The sequence below is a fragment of the Electrona antarctica genome, assembly GCF_951216825.1.
Source record: "Electrona antarctica genome assembly, chromosome: 18".
NCBI classification, from domain to species: domain Eukaryota; kingdom Metazoa; phylum Chordata; class Actinopteri; order Myctophiformes; family Myctophidae; genus Electrona; species Electrona antarctica.
In genome coordinates, this window is record NC_136799.1 from 19,031,653 (window position 1) to 19,048,523 (window position 16,871).

The following is a 16,871-nucleotide window of genomic DNA, read 5'->3' on the forward strand; positions in this document are numbered from 1 at the left end:
GGTTGTTATGTGCTACTCCCACCGCCACCCCAACACCACCAGTGGGCTCTGCTATTTATGGGGGTTATTACTTGCGCGAGCAAGTACTGTTTTCGGCTGCGTATGTCGTTGACACCCTCGGCCAATCAGGGCGCTGCGTGCGTACGTCGTGACACCCTCGGCCAATCAAGGCGCTGCGTGCGTACGTCGGTGACACCCTCAGCCAATCAGGGATTGTGAATTGGTTTTGACTGGACAGTAGAGTTGTTATACTTTGCAACACATCGTAATTTGTGGAAAGTTAATTAGGTGTAAGAACACCTTAATTATTTTTAGCAGTTGTTATAGGAAAGTAATTTTGTTTTCGATTGGTGTAAGTTTTATTTTAAATGTTTGTTTATGGGTTTCATCTTTATTTGTTATTTTTATAGAGGGAGGGATAGTAAGTTGACAAGAGTCAGAGATAAATTGCGCGATCTGCTCGCACACAAGTAGGCCATTCATGGCCAACTTATTTACGCTACAAACGAGAGGCTGGTCTGCATTTATGCGAGCCCCGGAAGTCGACAGTAATTTAGCTCTAAATGCGACGGCATTAGAGCTATGGACCAGAGCTAATGATTTGGTATCAATGAACAAAAACACTGGTATGGCTGAATGTTGTCTTCAATTTCTAACATTATATAATATTGTGCTCATCGGTTTTGGATACAGCTTGTAATAGTGTTTCGGTAATGTGAATTCATAAAACGCTTTTATAGTAGAAATAGACATATAGTGACTTTGTTCAATTATTTGCTAACATATACAACATTTTGGATGCCGTTTTACCTCCTACCTGGGGCCTCTTATGCATACTTCACATACAATACCCAGGTGTGCAAAGGAGTTCATATTTGATGTGAAATTAGTAATTACACTAAACATGATCAACTGAGACACAGCCTACAACGCATTTTGCCCTGCACTAGCAGCTTGTCAGGGCCCCAATTTAATATCATTCAACTGACAATAGGGGCCAGAAATGAGGTCCAACAATTGACAAGACATAATACACACTAATCTATTATTTGAAACTCTATTTGACTCGGGGGCCCCTAATCTGAAGAGGGTATTTCAGCCGTGACCAGTGTCATCGTCCAGTGTCAAAGCCAAAGGCGCTCAGTCGTGTGCATTCATTGACAGGATCTTAGGCGGCTATTTGTCAACAGATCTCATCTAAGATTTGTTCATCTCTGCATCCTCCGTGTTCACCCTCAACGATAGACTGATTGATAATTGATCCTTGTTCAAACAGGTCCTCTTGGGCCACAGTTGCCTTTGAATGCCAAACGAGTCATTCCCTTCCCCTTGTCCTTTGCAGGGGCGCTAATCCGATAAACGAATGGGAATGAGTGTCGTCCTCTGCTGATGTCCCCCTTTTCGCCTAGCCATTTATTGGATATTGTTTGACTTAATAGGTTTCAGAGACGCTCACAGAATGAACAGGGTCACTGGCCAAAACCTTTCATGTGTTCTTTTGATAACCTGCAAGAAAAAAGCACTATTTGAAGCTTGGTATTTAAAGAATAATCCCCATTAATCCAAATAAAATTATACGCCAGGTAAATGTGTGCATACTATTAAGTAGATATGTGTGTACATTTCAAGAGACTGAACTCCTGCATTTTCTGTAATTTGCTGTGGATTATCTAAATGTGTAACCAAGAATGTTTTTATACAATTTCCATATGTGTTACCATATATTTCAATACATTACTTTGTTACAAAACATGACTATATGGCTGTATATTCCATACGGTGACAGGAAGGAAAAGCTGTTAATCCTCTAGTTCTATACAGGCCTTTAGCCATCGCTGTTTGCATTCAAGCATTTAAACTTCTCCTTTACCTTCTCTGTGAAGAGGCCAGGTCAGTCAGTGATCAGCCCCAGCCTAAAGCAACAGAGATTTATTTGTAAGGCACGACATGGGGAATGACATTTAACTTGTTATTATTTCCCGGAGAAGATTAATGATAAATTGTCCATTATTTTTCCTTAAAAGTGAAAGATAAGACCACAGCCATTTGCCCCAGAGCCACAGTGGGACCACTATGCAAAATGACAGCCAATTATCGAGGCCTAGTTTGGGATAATGACTTTACAATGAATCTTTTGATTGAAATGTAACTGGGTTGGCCCTGGGCAAAGAGCAAAAAAGAAAAGGAAAAAAAAGAATCGAATAGAAAAGTTATACAGAAACAATGAGCACTATATGGCCGTATGCATCTCTCGGTTTCTCTTTTCCTCTCTCTCCCTCCCACTCTCTCTCTCCACTCCTCTCCATAAATGGCTATAGGAGAAAGGGACAGAGATATGCATATATTGATGAAAAAATTATTAAGTCGCTGGAGCGCTTGCAGCAAACATAAATTTGCATATTCAGGGTAAATATGCAGACTATTTACGATAATAAGACCGGATTATTCAATTCAATGAATGTTAAATAGATGAGGAAATGGTATGTGTCTTATCAGGTTGAGGCTTCTTTCTATTCATTTTAATCGCTTCCCAATTGAACTCTTCATTTTATTCTCTAGCAGAGTTATTGTTCCCAGTCCTGCACCTAGGCTATATGTGTCCGGGGTGATTTCCACACGGTCACGTAGTCGAAAGTGGCGTTCACCTTATTCTTGGTGGAAATGGAGAAAGTCGACGTCACCCTGGGGCCCAACATCACGATAAGCCCCTTTTCATTATGCACAGAGCCCGATGGAGAACAAGATTTCATAGGGACCTCGTATGCAAAAAGGCCTTCAACATACAAGTCATCTAGATTAAAAAAAAGAAAAAACGTCATTTTCTTTAGCATAGGAGACTATAAACAAAACACCTGCGCAGTTTCTTCATTGTGTGCATTAAAAACTTTCAGTTTGTATGTTCTGTACCCTGGGTGTGTGCGGGTGTGTGTGTGCGAGCGTGTGCGGGTACTTTTGTGTGCGGCTGTGCGTGACATCTATAGACACATTGCATATGCACAAGATTACATAGCTGTATAAGTGCAATAAGCTTCCCTTCCTCTGTCAATTTCATAAAAAAACATGAAAGACTGATAGAAAATTAATGAAATTACTGTCATTCTTACAATGATTTTATTACATTTTGTCTTTACGATATAGCACCGTGAAAAGACATGAATAGAGGGTAGGCTACAGTATGTCACATCACACGACACAGGTTACAATTGTGACTGTCACTGTCCCTATCTGATACTTGCACTACCTGGCTAAGCCCACCAAATTGAACCTAAATATGAATCTGCTTAACCACTTGAACTCTAGTGGGCATGTCATATAATGGGTGAACATTTTGGTGAAAATAGAGACACATTCAGCAAAAAGATTTGGAAAAAAGAAAAGCTCTCTCCTCTGGGGGCTGGGGGACCCCATGAACAGAGTGGTAGGATATACATGGTTTAAGTGGTTAATACAAGCCACGGTGACAGACATTCTTGTTGTGATGGAGCCAATAAAGCACTGTAGTCACTCAGGCATAGCAGTGGCTGTGGGACACTGTAGAGCAGTGGTTTTCAACCAGTGATCTGGGGACCACCAGTGGTCTTTGAAGGGGTTCCAGGTGATCCCCAGCTAAATGATGGAAAGATGGTAAAGGGACCCTTCAGTTGGTTTCATTTTACGCTCTCAAGTGTTAAAATTAATTATTGTTAAACATCTGCATTACTTAATTTTCAAGAAGTCTACACAATTAGAGAATGTAGAAGAATTGTTATTTTGATCAACGTTTGCCTGTTATCTCTCCTAATGGTACCAACAGATACAGCATGGAATTGTGGACAAAATCTTATCCAATGACAACAAAATATACTAAGTCATCAAATGGTGGTCCGTGGCTCAAATTCCCAATAAATAATGGGCCTTGGTATGAAAATCACTGCCGTAGAGTTGCAGTTTCCATTTGGATTACACATGCACTACTGCATGGTCACTACCTGGGGATGGATCATTTTCACCTGGCTGAGAGGGTCTGATATCTAAAGACCCTGAAAGCTTAACTCATCACAGTTTTTTATTTTTATTTATCCAGGTATAAATCCCAGGTCCTCTTTGCCTTGATATCTCGCCTCCCACTCATTCAGTTAAACACATTTGCTGAATAGAAGCTTCCCAGAGCAACCAGTCTGTGACTCTGCTTGCTGCTGGACCACTGAGCAGCTCCAACCATTGTTCAGTGCTCAAGGACATAAACGGTGGTGGTTGTTGTTGTTGTTGTTGAGGTCGAGGTGAGCCGTTCTAATTCAGTAATCACACTAACCTGCTGCAGGCTAAAACTTAACAAATATAAAGGTATGTATAGTTTATATTCAAACAAGCTGTCACCTCCAGAGTGTCAGACAACAGACCCAGACAGCCTGTGAATGGAGGAATACTACACAGTAAAATCCTTAGTATTATTAATGTAGCCATCTGAGTGTACAATTATTTGTATTTGATTTAGATATTTCTTGGGATTGTATGCCTTTTGATAGTACACAGTAGCAGAGAGACACACACGGGGAGTGACACAGAGCAAAATTCATCGGGCTTGGGATTCGAACCATTGACTCACTGCATTAGAGCCTAATATGTGGTAATGTGGTATGCGCCTTAACCGCTAGGTTAATATAATTGGTACATGTGTTTATTAAAATGAAATTAAATGATTTTAATTAGTAGGGATATGTAGGCCTACTGCTTTATTGAGTCTTTATTCAAACAGCTGTGAATACCTAATCTATGAATGTGTCAGAGTCTCCATCTGGTGGCTGAAACGGTTTCAGATTATCCAAAATACATGGGATTACTTTAGCCAAGCACTCCCTCTACTGCCCATATCAGCACTGTTACTGGTTCTACAGTAGTATGTAGTGTAATATATAGTTTTAAGAAGTTAAATTAATCATCGACCAAATTGTATTTGTTGATAATTCTGTGTAAACTCACGCTCAACTCGATTTTGGTAATAAATTGACAAATCACCATTACCAAGCAAGGACTTTTAAATAAGATGCCATCTGCTGTTAATAAATATTGCCTCTGCCCTCCAACCCTCCCCTTTAACATTTCTTCAGAATAAGTGGCATGTGATGTATTCATGACAATTAGTTAAAAATTGCATCTTATGGGGTGCCCGCTGGCCTAGTGGTCCAGGCGCATGCCACATATAGGCTCTGGCCTGACAGCGCGTTGCGTGTTCAAGTCCCACTCATGACGACCTTTGCTGCATGTCTCTCCCCTTCTCTCTCTCTCCCTCGTTCCTGTCTATCTTCACTTGTAACTATCAATAAGTCAGGGAGTTAAAAGCATGAACTTAGTTCATGCTTTTCACCAGGGCTAGAACCACCAGACCAGAAAACGTAATTTGAATATCTTCCAATGGCTCTACAATTGAAAGAGTATCAGAATAAAAGTACATTGGCATCTGGCTGGATGAGAAATTGACTATTAAATTCCACATTGAAAATCTAGTCACCACATTTTTTTTCCTATTAGGAACAAAGCATGTTTTCCGGCATCCTGTAAAAAAACAATCATTGAAGCCACATTTCTCTCTGTTCTGGACTACGGGGACATTCGATACGGTTTAGCATTCTGCCCTAAGAAATTGCATCTTATGGTATGTGCGACATAATATAAAAAGCATAAAGTAGCTATTTAGCCAAATTGCTCATTTTGGCAGTTATGTAGCCTAATAATAGGTCAAAACAACATATTGGAGAAAAAACTGAAATGTCTTTCTTGCACCACTAGGTGGTAGTCTTTTATTAAGCATAAGATGAGGCACGAAGCCGAATCAAAGGAACTCTCTCTGAGTGCAGGATTCCCCTTCCTTGGGACTGGAGGCCCTCTGTGAGGTCTCCCTACTGTAAGCAGACAAAAAGATCCTAATTGAATCAAAACTAGCTTGGGATCACCGAAGGACTAGTGTAGAATCAATACACTTTGTCTGTGAGCTGTTGAGCAGTGCCATCATTCCCACGCAACCAAAATGTTTCGAGCCCAAGCCCCAAGGCACACCACAGGGCCAGATCTCAAGACACACCTGTATTCTTATCTGTGCAAAATATCCTCTCTAGGCTCTAAGACACAGCCATTATTCTACACTTACACATGCCAAATGAAAAACATTATTAAAACATTTTTGGGGTATAGTGTGCCTCAGTGCAAACCACTGCACTAAATGTGATCATTCTAGAATTACAGCATCTATGCAGTAAGGCTCTGATGATTGGTGACTCTTCTTTTTATTTTTGATAAATGCATCAGCTAAGTGTCTGAAAACTAAAATGTAATTATTATGCATTAGTATTGTGGTATAGTGTTACAACATTAATATTGCAGTTGGATAGTAATACTGCACTATCGCAGGCTGATGGAAGTGGACCATGCCCAACTAATTAATTTCCCTGTTTGGAATAGTAGCCTACTTGCAAGCCTATTTGTTGGTTGCTTGTAATACTTGTACTGGATTTCAAGTTTATACTGCTACACATATTTAAGTCACTACAGATAAGATTCTAAAGTGCTAAATGCACAAAGTAATGGCTGTCAAGAGAAAGAATATAATATGAAAGAGATCTGTTTTTGCACCTTATAACCTTATAATGAGTTTACTTTAGATAGATAATACAGTAAGTCGCTTGTTGTGCTTGTGTCAACATGCAAAAGGAAAACAAACTGTCAAAAGGATGTGGCAGTAAGTGTACAACCCAACAATATGTTTTATAGATGCAAAGTAGTAATTGCCACAGAGTTATTGTCTGTGTCTATATTTCTCTCTCTGACGCGCGCACACACACACACACACACACACACACACACACACACACACACACACACACACACACACACACACACACACACACACACACACACACACACACACACACACACACACACACACACACACACACACACACACACACACACACACAATTAATTATTTGTTATTCTTCAGGGGGTGTCTCTGCCCTTTTCCTAGAGTGAGTCATTTGCCTTGATGTCAAAGAAAAAGTGTGTGAGTGTGTGTGTGTGTGTGTGTGTGTGTGTGTGTGTGTGTGTGTGAGAGAGTGTTCTATTACCCTACTACTGTTTTACAAACATTGTTAAGGGAAGTCTATAGATTTCCGCTGTCTGCAATGTTGTGACAGCTGAAACTGTAGAATGTGTGACAATGAAACCCTTGAACTATTTCACTGTCCATTGATGTTAAATGAAAATGATTGCATTCCTTCTTGCATTCTCACAGAAAAACAATATTTATCTATTTGTAACACAGATCCATTTTGTATATGTAATTTGTTACATTGTGAATGGTAAATGGTGCATTTATATAGCGCCTTTATCCAAGGCGCTTTACATAGATTGTGCATTACATTCACCCATTCACACACCCATTCATACACCGATTGCAGTGGAATCCATGCAAGGTACCAACCAGCACATCGGGAGCAATTTGGGGTTCAGTGTCTTGCCCAAGGACACTTCGACATGTAGCCAGGAGGAGCTGGGATTCGAACCGCCGACCCATGGATCATTGGACTGTGGCTCTACCTCTTGAGCCACAGTCGCCCGAGAGTTAAATTAACACCTTTTACATACGTACATAGCACTCACTTCCATACCATGCAGTCGCATAAAACCGCTCCAACCTGAACAAACTTAACACTCTCATCTCCCTCACTCCGTGATCATCCTCTCGGGTCAAATCCTTTTTTGAGGGTTGGTTTCCACTTCCAGTTTTCTTCTCTGGACTCGATCGTTCTCCCCTCATCCCATGCCCCTGGACTGCAGGCTACTTGTGGAAAGCATCTACTGTAAGTACATTTACTCAAGTACTATACTTGAGTACAGTTTTTATGTACCGTACCTTTACTTTAGCTGAGTATGTCCATTATTCAAATTTCATACTTCTACTCCACTACACTCATTCCCTCATACTCCTCATCCCCATATCCCTTCTTCACATCGCCTCCTCATCCCTTCATTCCTCATCCCAACTCCACACTGAACATACCTATAACACCACAATAACCTTTCCGAATTTAGATTTGTTTGAATGAGTATAGTGAACTCTATCTTCTATCTATAAATGCACCATGTCTCTGTCTGTCTGTGTGTACGGCTGTAATGCACATGGAGAACCGTTCGCCCCACCGACATACGTGTTCCACAACCCCACAGGGAGTGCAGTGCCCGGTGTCGCCACAAAAGGCCTCTGCCCGGGCTCTGGACAGGACCCCTGCCCAGACTCCATATATGGAGCTGGCCTGTTCTGACATCACAACACTCCATATTTGGGCATGCCTGACACAGAACTCCATATAAGGGACACAGAGAGACAGATACAGATATCTCCATATTGTCACGGGTAAAACGTATTGCATAGCCGTGTGGGGCATGGATCTCCAACTTCCATCGTTACAAGAACTCCATATATGGGCATAAAAGGGACACATACATAATAACTGGGTGGGGCATTCATTTCCAACTTGCATCGTTCCAAGTAGGTCAGTGCCCAACGGACACCTCTAGTAGGTTTTAAATAGCCACACAACAAGGATAGACATGACCACACTGTTTGCTGTTTCAGACTGTTTCTGTCAAGTGTGTGCCACACACATGTTGTCATGGTAACTGTCAGTCTTGCCTCTTGAAAACGAATTGACCCCATGGCAGTAGTGATCATTAATTCTCCCATCTTGAGTGCGCTCCATTTGATGGAGGAAAACTTAAAGGGAATCATTCGCTTCTCATGCAAATTGGGTTGCATATCAACAGTGCACATTGATGCCTGCCTCATTCCATCTGTCACTTACAATAAACCCAATAAAGAGTGCTTAAATTGTAACATGCTTATCTTTTTGATTATTTGGGGAGACCTTTGTTACCCTTTCTTGCAGATGACCTCCTCCGCAACACCTTTTTGTTTTTCCTTTTTATACAGTATTGGTGGTGTGCTTTATTTGTGCCCTTCACCCTCTCTCTCTCTCTCTCGCTCTCTCTCTGCACACCTGCTCATCATCAGCAATCAGCACACCAGACTTATCGCCACAACACTACAAGTACCTGTGCCAACATCCAGTGCCTGTTTGTTGTGCCATTCACGGTTTGTCAAGTGCCAAGTTCAAGCCCTGATTTTCACCAGTCTGTTGTCTGCCTGCCAGGTAGTGTAATTATTAATACCGTTTTTTCCCTGTCTTCAGGATAACCCGCCTGCGGCCTGCCTGCTTGCCTCGCCAGTCTGCCCTGGATATCCAGACTCTTCTTAACCCTCTCCTGGTTAGAAAAACAATAAAACAATACCGTGTCTTCGCTAACCATGTCTGTGTCTGCATTGGGGTTCTGCCTTCATTCATGACAACAGCGATGTCATATACTGTACATTTCTAAGAGCCTTTCTGTGTCAGGGGAGTTGGGATGGGAATTTGTAATGGTCTTCTTTTCTTTCTTTTTTCTTTACATTTATTTATTTATTTTCTCAGGGACATTTCCAAAGGGAATATTGCTAGAGTTTAGACTAAAGTACTAGCATTTTGTTCCATGTGATCTCTATTTTTTCTCTTCTTTCTTTCTCTCTTTCAGCCTAGCCTTGAGGGATCATCACGGAGCTCACCAGCGTCTCTCACATAAAGAAGGTCACTGAATGAGCAAAGAAAGGATTAAAAATATACTGTACATACTGTACTTGCCCTCTTGCTCTTTTGCCTCAGAACATGCCTGGTTTTGATTATTTCTAAAGAGAAAATATAATAAAGTTGCTGTCCCAGTAGCAGACCCATAGATGCATGGGAGTCATAAAGAAAGCTATATGGCTCAACCCTTTCAGCCCACACTACAAAATCCTGCGTGTTACAGTAATTCAATATTTTCACTATTTGAAATAGTAGTTCAGTATATAGAGCTTGATTGATTGATAATGTACTCCCTTCCTAGAAATGTAGGGGAGTACAATATTTGCCGTGTGTATCAAAAGGTAAAGTACAGATACTAGAGAAAACTGTCCACCACTGACCATTAAGTACAATGGACTCAGGGAGTGTACAGCTGCTTCTTCCACATAGTTCTAGCCTGGCTTGGCCAGACTCGTGGTGTGGATTCACTGTTGCCTCCTCATAGCGGGGCTGCGGGGAGGAGGCATCAGTGAATCCATGCTATGAGTCTATGAGTGGGCAAACACAATGTAAAATTTGCTATTTTGTCCAAAATGTAAAAAGAAAATAACATTATTTGAAAAATGATCTTAAGTATTGTAAAGTATACGTGAATTGAACATGCATGGTACATCATTATGAGACTTAAATGTACCCTTCAACTTCTTGTTTATTGTAGCAATTTGTAGAAATTGTCAAATATTCAATCATGTTCTAATCATGTATACTTTACATTATTTAGACCATTTTCCAATTATTTTGTTTCTTAACATTTTGGACCAAATAACCAATTTTACATACCGGTATCTGCTATTTTTTAATAGCCAACACCAAAATCTAAAATGACAGAGATGCTCTCCCAGTTTTAATGGGTTACACTGACACTTCTGATTTTGTAGTGTAATCATGTCATATGAATGTATCTGCCTGTTCTCTCCTGCAAGGTCTTCTTAGCCCCCCAACATGAATTGTGTAGCCACTGTTGAAATGTGTTGAATCAGTGTTCAAATCAAACTGCTTTGCCTTTGTGTTGGGTTCTTTTCTTGCACTGTAACTCAAGTAGCACACTGTATGCACGTTTGTGCTTCTTAATAGGTCTAGTATATAGTAGAGTACAACCCCCCATGGCAAGGCAATTATCGGTAATTACTGCTCTAGGATGCTTCCGTGCAAACAGCTCTCCTGTGACTATCTTGCATTCTTACGGAATACATTTATAGTGGCAGCGGTGGCCGAACGGATTGCGGAGCGGTCTTGATACCGGAAGGTCGCCAGTTCGAATCAGCGGTCCGACATGTTAAAATTACCACCGCTGAAGTGCCCTTGAACCACTACGATGAAATGTTCTATGAGCAGGGCCTGGCTGGAAACAAGTTCTTGAGCTTAGCCCAGATACCCTGGGTAAATATAGTAATCATTTCATCACATTGTTTCTCTTCTATCACAGTCAAACAAATACCTCACCAACCATTCATTCATTGGAACAAAGCTAGACAGAGGGTCGTTTCAAACTCCACTTAAGCAGTTGATGTCCCTACTTTTTAATGGTTCATCACACCTTCCCTCACCCCACGCTGTGTTGGTGGCTCAGTCTCCTAGCAACCGAGGCCCCAGATGAGTTGACAGCATTTGAGTGGGCACCCCTCACCTCTCCACACGCTCTGTGACTGAAATACCCCCACCACAAACACGCACGCACACGCGCATGCACGCGCGCGCACACACACAGACACACTTCCTACTCTCTCCTCCTTCCAGATGCTTAAAGATGCATTCTGTGTAAGAGGTTGTTTTTTTCTTTTTTTCTTTTTAACAAGGCAGAAGTAGAATGAGTTCTTTGTTATTCCATTTCCTTTTGTGGTTGGAACCCAAATGAACCACTCATTAAATAAATACTATCGGCTAATTCCAATCACAATATTGCATTATATATAGCAATCTGGAAATGTGAGGTGTCATAGGATGCCCCACAGTTAGCTGAGTTATTAGGGCTACTCAAGTCATGCAGCACATCTTGGTTATAGCCCATAAACAAGCAAAAAGGGTATATTTTGACTTGGCATTGTGTTAGCAATAGCAAATGCTAGAGTTTGTTATTGTTACATTTTGTGTACAGCTTCATATAGAGTAAAATGGCTTTTGTTTCGCTCCTCTGACATTGCAGCAGCATAGTAACACAATAACAATAATGATAGGAACTTAGAAAGAAAGGAATATTCATATGATCATGCTGCTTTGACATTTGGGTTGGCTCTGTAACCCAGAGGCACTGAGATCAAATGACGTGAGAGTTGACGATGCTAAACAGCAGAAGCCCTACTTTTCTACAGCCTACCTGCTGCCAGTCTGCTCCCCCTTGATGCTGATGCTGTCACTTGGCTATTCGAGGAGATTTCAGCACCACTGTGTTGTGGACAGCTACTGCTGAGGGATCAAATACATGCAGAGTGCAAAATACATTCATTAAGATCTCTTCAATTCAATTGTATTTTCTGTGTGGAAAGATGGATATTGATCAACCCAAAAATTTCTCTTTTTTTGATTTTGTCGGTGGAATTCAACTTCTGCAAGGAGAAGAGACGAAAACTGCCATACCTGTCATTTTGATAGGAATTTGTGTCTCTGGAGCTATTGGTAATTTGTTCGTTTTGTTGATTTTTATTCGTGATTTTAGAAACGGAAGAGGTTCTGAAGTTAAAGCGTTTCTAGTCTCTCTTGCCTCGACAGACTTGATGATTTTGCTCTTGTGCGCCCCAGTGCGCGCTGTGACATACTACAAGCAGACATGGACCTTCGGGAGTTTCGTTTGCCGAACCACGGACTGGTTTCAGCACTCGTGCGTAATTGCCAAAACATTAATTCTCGCTGCCTCGAGCAGGGCGACGCACAACTTGGTTTCAAGCACCGCCAAAGGAACGCTTTTCAGTCCAACGTGGATTCACGGAGCCTTGGCGATCATTTGGATTTTGTCGATGATCTTTCCGATTCCCCAGATGTTGTTTGCGTCTTTGCAGGCGAACGACCGCCACAGCACTGTGTGCGTCTCTGAAATGCCAGCCTGCGCTGCCGACTTCATGAACTTGTTCTACAAGTTATATCCAACCTCGGCCTTTGTTCTGCCGGTAGTCTACACACTTGCTTACTACACTAAAACACTGCATTCTGCTGTCAACCACGCGCCAGGTCCTCGGCAACAGAGTAAGGTCACTCTGGTCCTGCTGTGCGTAAGCGGCGCCAATGCGCTCATGCTGCTACCGGAATGGGGCACGTTTACCTGGATAAGGCTTGGTTACAACAAGCCTCCGGTAGGCTTGCTCATTTTTGCCCAGGTGCTTCTTTACGCGTGCAGCTCTCTCTCCCCGGTAATCTTAATGACCATGTATGATGACGTGCGCCAGGGACTGGTCGACCTGTGGTTTATCGCAATATGCAGACATGATCCAAAGCACGGTACCGGCGGCAGTGGGCCTACGTGTACAAAAAACGAGGGAAGCGGAGCTGAGGTCGCGGCCAACCCCAATTCCGTCGCTGATGCCAACTCGCAAGACCAAGAAGCGGACACGTTCCCAGACGTGGAACACTTTTGGACCGGGCGCAGAAACACACAGGTGGAAAACAACCAAGACCCGGTCCCATGGGAAAGAGAGGAAGAGGAACAAATGTCATAGTGGTTATTGTGTATGGATGTGTGTGTTAGTTCAGTTATGGTTTCTAGTTTAATAGCCATCTATATCTCTGTGCTCATCAAAGAGTTGCACAGGTCTGCTGTTGTGATCAAAAAGTGTGTAGCTTAATTAGGTCTATATCCTCAGTGTATTAAATAAGATTTTAGAATTTAATTATTTTTATTTTCTTGACTGGGTCAGTAAACAGTGATTTTTACAGTAGGCTAGACATTTAAAATGTGACATTTTGAATATAGTATATACCTTATGTAGCCTAAAATATTTGGAAATTGCTTTGTGTTAAGTTGGCCATGCTGTTGTGTTAAGTTGGCCATGTTCTGCTATGGCATCATACACAGAAAGTGTGAGCTGCAGTAGGCCTACGCGTTGTAATATGTTTGTCAATGTAAATGTATAGGCCTATATCTGTTGAGACTTGATCAAAATGATTGTTGTCATTAAAATGTTTTACAAATATGATCCTTCTCTTCTTTTTCCAAAGCTCACCTCAGCCCCCCCCCCCCCCTTTCCCCAGGAAGTCAGCCAGCATGCAAAGCTCTCAAATATCCAATATAAATCTGATTTGTTATTAAAATACTTTAACCATTATATGTAGATTACATTAATCTTCACTTGAGTCTCCTCTTTTGAGTTCTGTATTCATAAATAAATAATCTCCAGGATATTCTATTTTAAAGGAGTGACATATTTATGATATGAAATGTCAAAATATCACTGAGCAAACTGCTCCCCAGGTGCCTTATGGCATCCACTGCTCCTAATAGTAGGCCTAGGACAAGACCTTTTACTTATAAAATCCATCAGTTAGTATGTTGACCACAATGGACATTCGTATTTTTTGTGTATAGTCCACATTAGCATTTTCACTTGTAATTTTTTAAACTGCCATATAGCTATTTTATATATAGTCAATCAGGGTCCTGGATTTTCTATGCCTTTTGGACATAATCCAATTCATAATTTTCATAACTCCTCCTAAATATTATTCCCTTCCATGAGCATGTGCAGGTTTGAGGGATACCAGTAGTGCTCATGTCACTTTTTTTTAAAGGGCCACTTCACTCCTTTTGCAACCAGATCTTAATGATGTTTAGGACACAAGAAACACTTTCCTGCATGGGGTTTTTAGATATTTTAGTATTTCAAATTCCTGATGACTCATCAGGCACTCACTTCTCACAGCCCTCAATCCATGCAGTCAACCATATAGTCAAACACACAGACTACTTTATTTTTCTGACCATAGGGTACACATTTTAAATTGTGCTATACTGTTATCTACTAATACTATTAACATTGAGTGACTGCAGTTTCTTCCAGCTGTGAAATGTCCCTTTAAGACAAAGTGCAAGTTCACTTGACAACAATCCTCAACAACAACTTTATTTATTATTTAGCCATCTATGTTACTACATGCGATTCATTAAAATCAGCTTGAGGTTGTTAGTCATCACAAAAACACACAAGTACGACGGTTTTCATAAATTCCCTTGTGAGCGATTTAACTTGATAGAAACTTTTCTTGTTTTTGTTGCTTCAGATGTTTTAGTTAACTTTCAATTAAATGAAATGGTCTTACAATGCAACCTTTCAGTTTTCTTTTAAAGCGTTTCTACTTTTAGTTTGTCTCTATTTAAGCAGCGAACCCCTGTGGTTCCAATGCTCCCTCAGATTTGACATTTTAGTCTATACGAGATTGAAAAGAAAGGTTATAGGTTGAAAGAAAAAAGCCAGCATCTAAGGATTTCAGCATGATTGTGCCTCTGCACATGATTTATTCAGTGGCAATTGTGCCCCTACCTTCAAAAGCATATACCACTTGGCTTGGTTAAACTTTGGCTCCATACACTGCTGCTGGTACCAAAATAGCACCAGGAATAGTTGTAGCGGTATAGGACCACATCTTAAATGGCGTTCTCAAAGGAAAAGTAACGTGCGAGAACCCCTAATTATTTTAATTATATATTGCCAAGTTGCCATCCCTTTTATATTACACATGTGGAGACTTAAATATTTTTTTGTGTTGCAAATCAGAGTAGTGTTGTAAAAGAAAAGTCTATTCTACTTGTTATGTCTACGTGTAACATGCCATTTGATGGATGCTTTTATGCAAGGATTTATGCAATCCATCATGCATTTTATTTACCATGGGCCATTTTTATCTCGAGAATTTTCATTGCTCTCATATATCAAAATACAGTGTTGAAAGGCTGGTGTGGGGGGAAAAAACTGCAAAAGGTTGTGTGAAACATTGTTTATATATAAGATGCTTGATGTTAGTCTTTTGGTTCGTATATCTATGATGGACACCCGCTTTGAATGCTATCAATGCATTGAAATGGACATAATCACATTTAATCAGAACATTGAATGCTCTCAGTCTCTAAGAACCATTTAATGTAACCTCGTAATGTTGAATAAGCAGCAACAATGGCTAATGCAATCTGCCTCAGATGGACGGAGCTAAGGCATCAGCATTATTGAGTTGCCTTGGGGCAGAAATTCCATTAGGTCTTATCTCCAATCATATTGTATCATGCAGAGGCTTTTATATAGAAACAATATGTCACAAGGAACTCCTGCGAGTCCCCACAGCAGATAGCAGTATTTGTGCCAGCCATGACATTCATAATCTCTTTCTAAATAATATGTCAATCTCTAGGGTTAGGGGTGGTGTCATAAGCACAGACAGAACGATTGAACTCTATACGCAGTTAACTGGAAATGCTGCATTGCGATTGTATATGCATCCGCTAAGCTAACCAGTTCTAGTTAACATCCCTGTCTGTCCAGACTCATAGTATAATGTCATGTCATGTCACTCCACTTAAATAATAAATAGCAATAGAAATAGAGAACAATTGAAATAGAGTACAAGATGGGTGGGGTGGTAGTGTATCACTCGATGATGATTTTATTTTAGATCATGTCTGGGAAGTTGTCCACATGGGAAGTATACAAAATTGACTTTTGAAAGTTTCTTAACCTTTTGGTGCTCACGGTATTATCCAATGTGGAAGGGCCTATGCACCTAACACCTATACAGTATAGCCTGAAAATAAACCATGAAAACTATAGCCTGGAAATAAACCATGAAAACTATAGGCACACCACAGCACCCTCCTGGGCTCCCTGCAGTTTGCAGACCAGGAAAAAAGGTCATGATTGATGCAGTCAACATACAGTCATTCTCCAGCAGGTGGACTGTGTGGGGACTTATGCCAGATATATACTTGGTTGTGTGCTATGTGTGACTCACTGAAAATAGCTGATCTACAAGGTCAAAGTCGACTCGTAACACATTGTGAGCTTACATTAGATCTGCGTCTTTTTTTTATATTTTTTTACTGTCCTTTATTAATAGGACTGTTAGGACAGTAGACTGACAGGAAATGGGGAGAGAGATGGGGAGTGACATGCAGCAAAGGTTGTCGAGATCGGGATTCGAACCTGCAACCCGCTGCTGGCATTGCAGCCTAGAGTGTCCAGACCACCATGCCGGCCCGGGCCTATAGAT

At 41.0% G+C, this 16,871-nt stretch overlaps 1 protein-coding gene across 1 annotated transcript; it reads left to right on the forward strand.

Moving 5' to 3' along the window:
• Nucleotides 1-12,081: 12,081 nt before the first annotated feature.
• LOC306942619 (G-protein coupled receptor 151) lies at nt 12,082-13,336 on the forward strand (the record flags this gene model as incomplete). Its single annotated transcript, XM_079528627.1, has 1 exon — nt 12,082-13,336. The coding sequence occupies exon 1, from the start codon at nt 12,173-12,175 to the stop codon at nt 13,334-13,336; it is 1,164 nt and encodes a 387-aa protein (XP_079384753.1). The 5' UTR covers nt 12,082-12,172.
• Nucleotides 13,337-16,871: the final 3,535 nt, after the last annotated feature.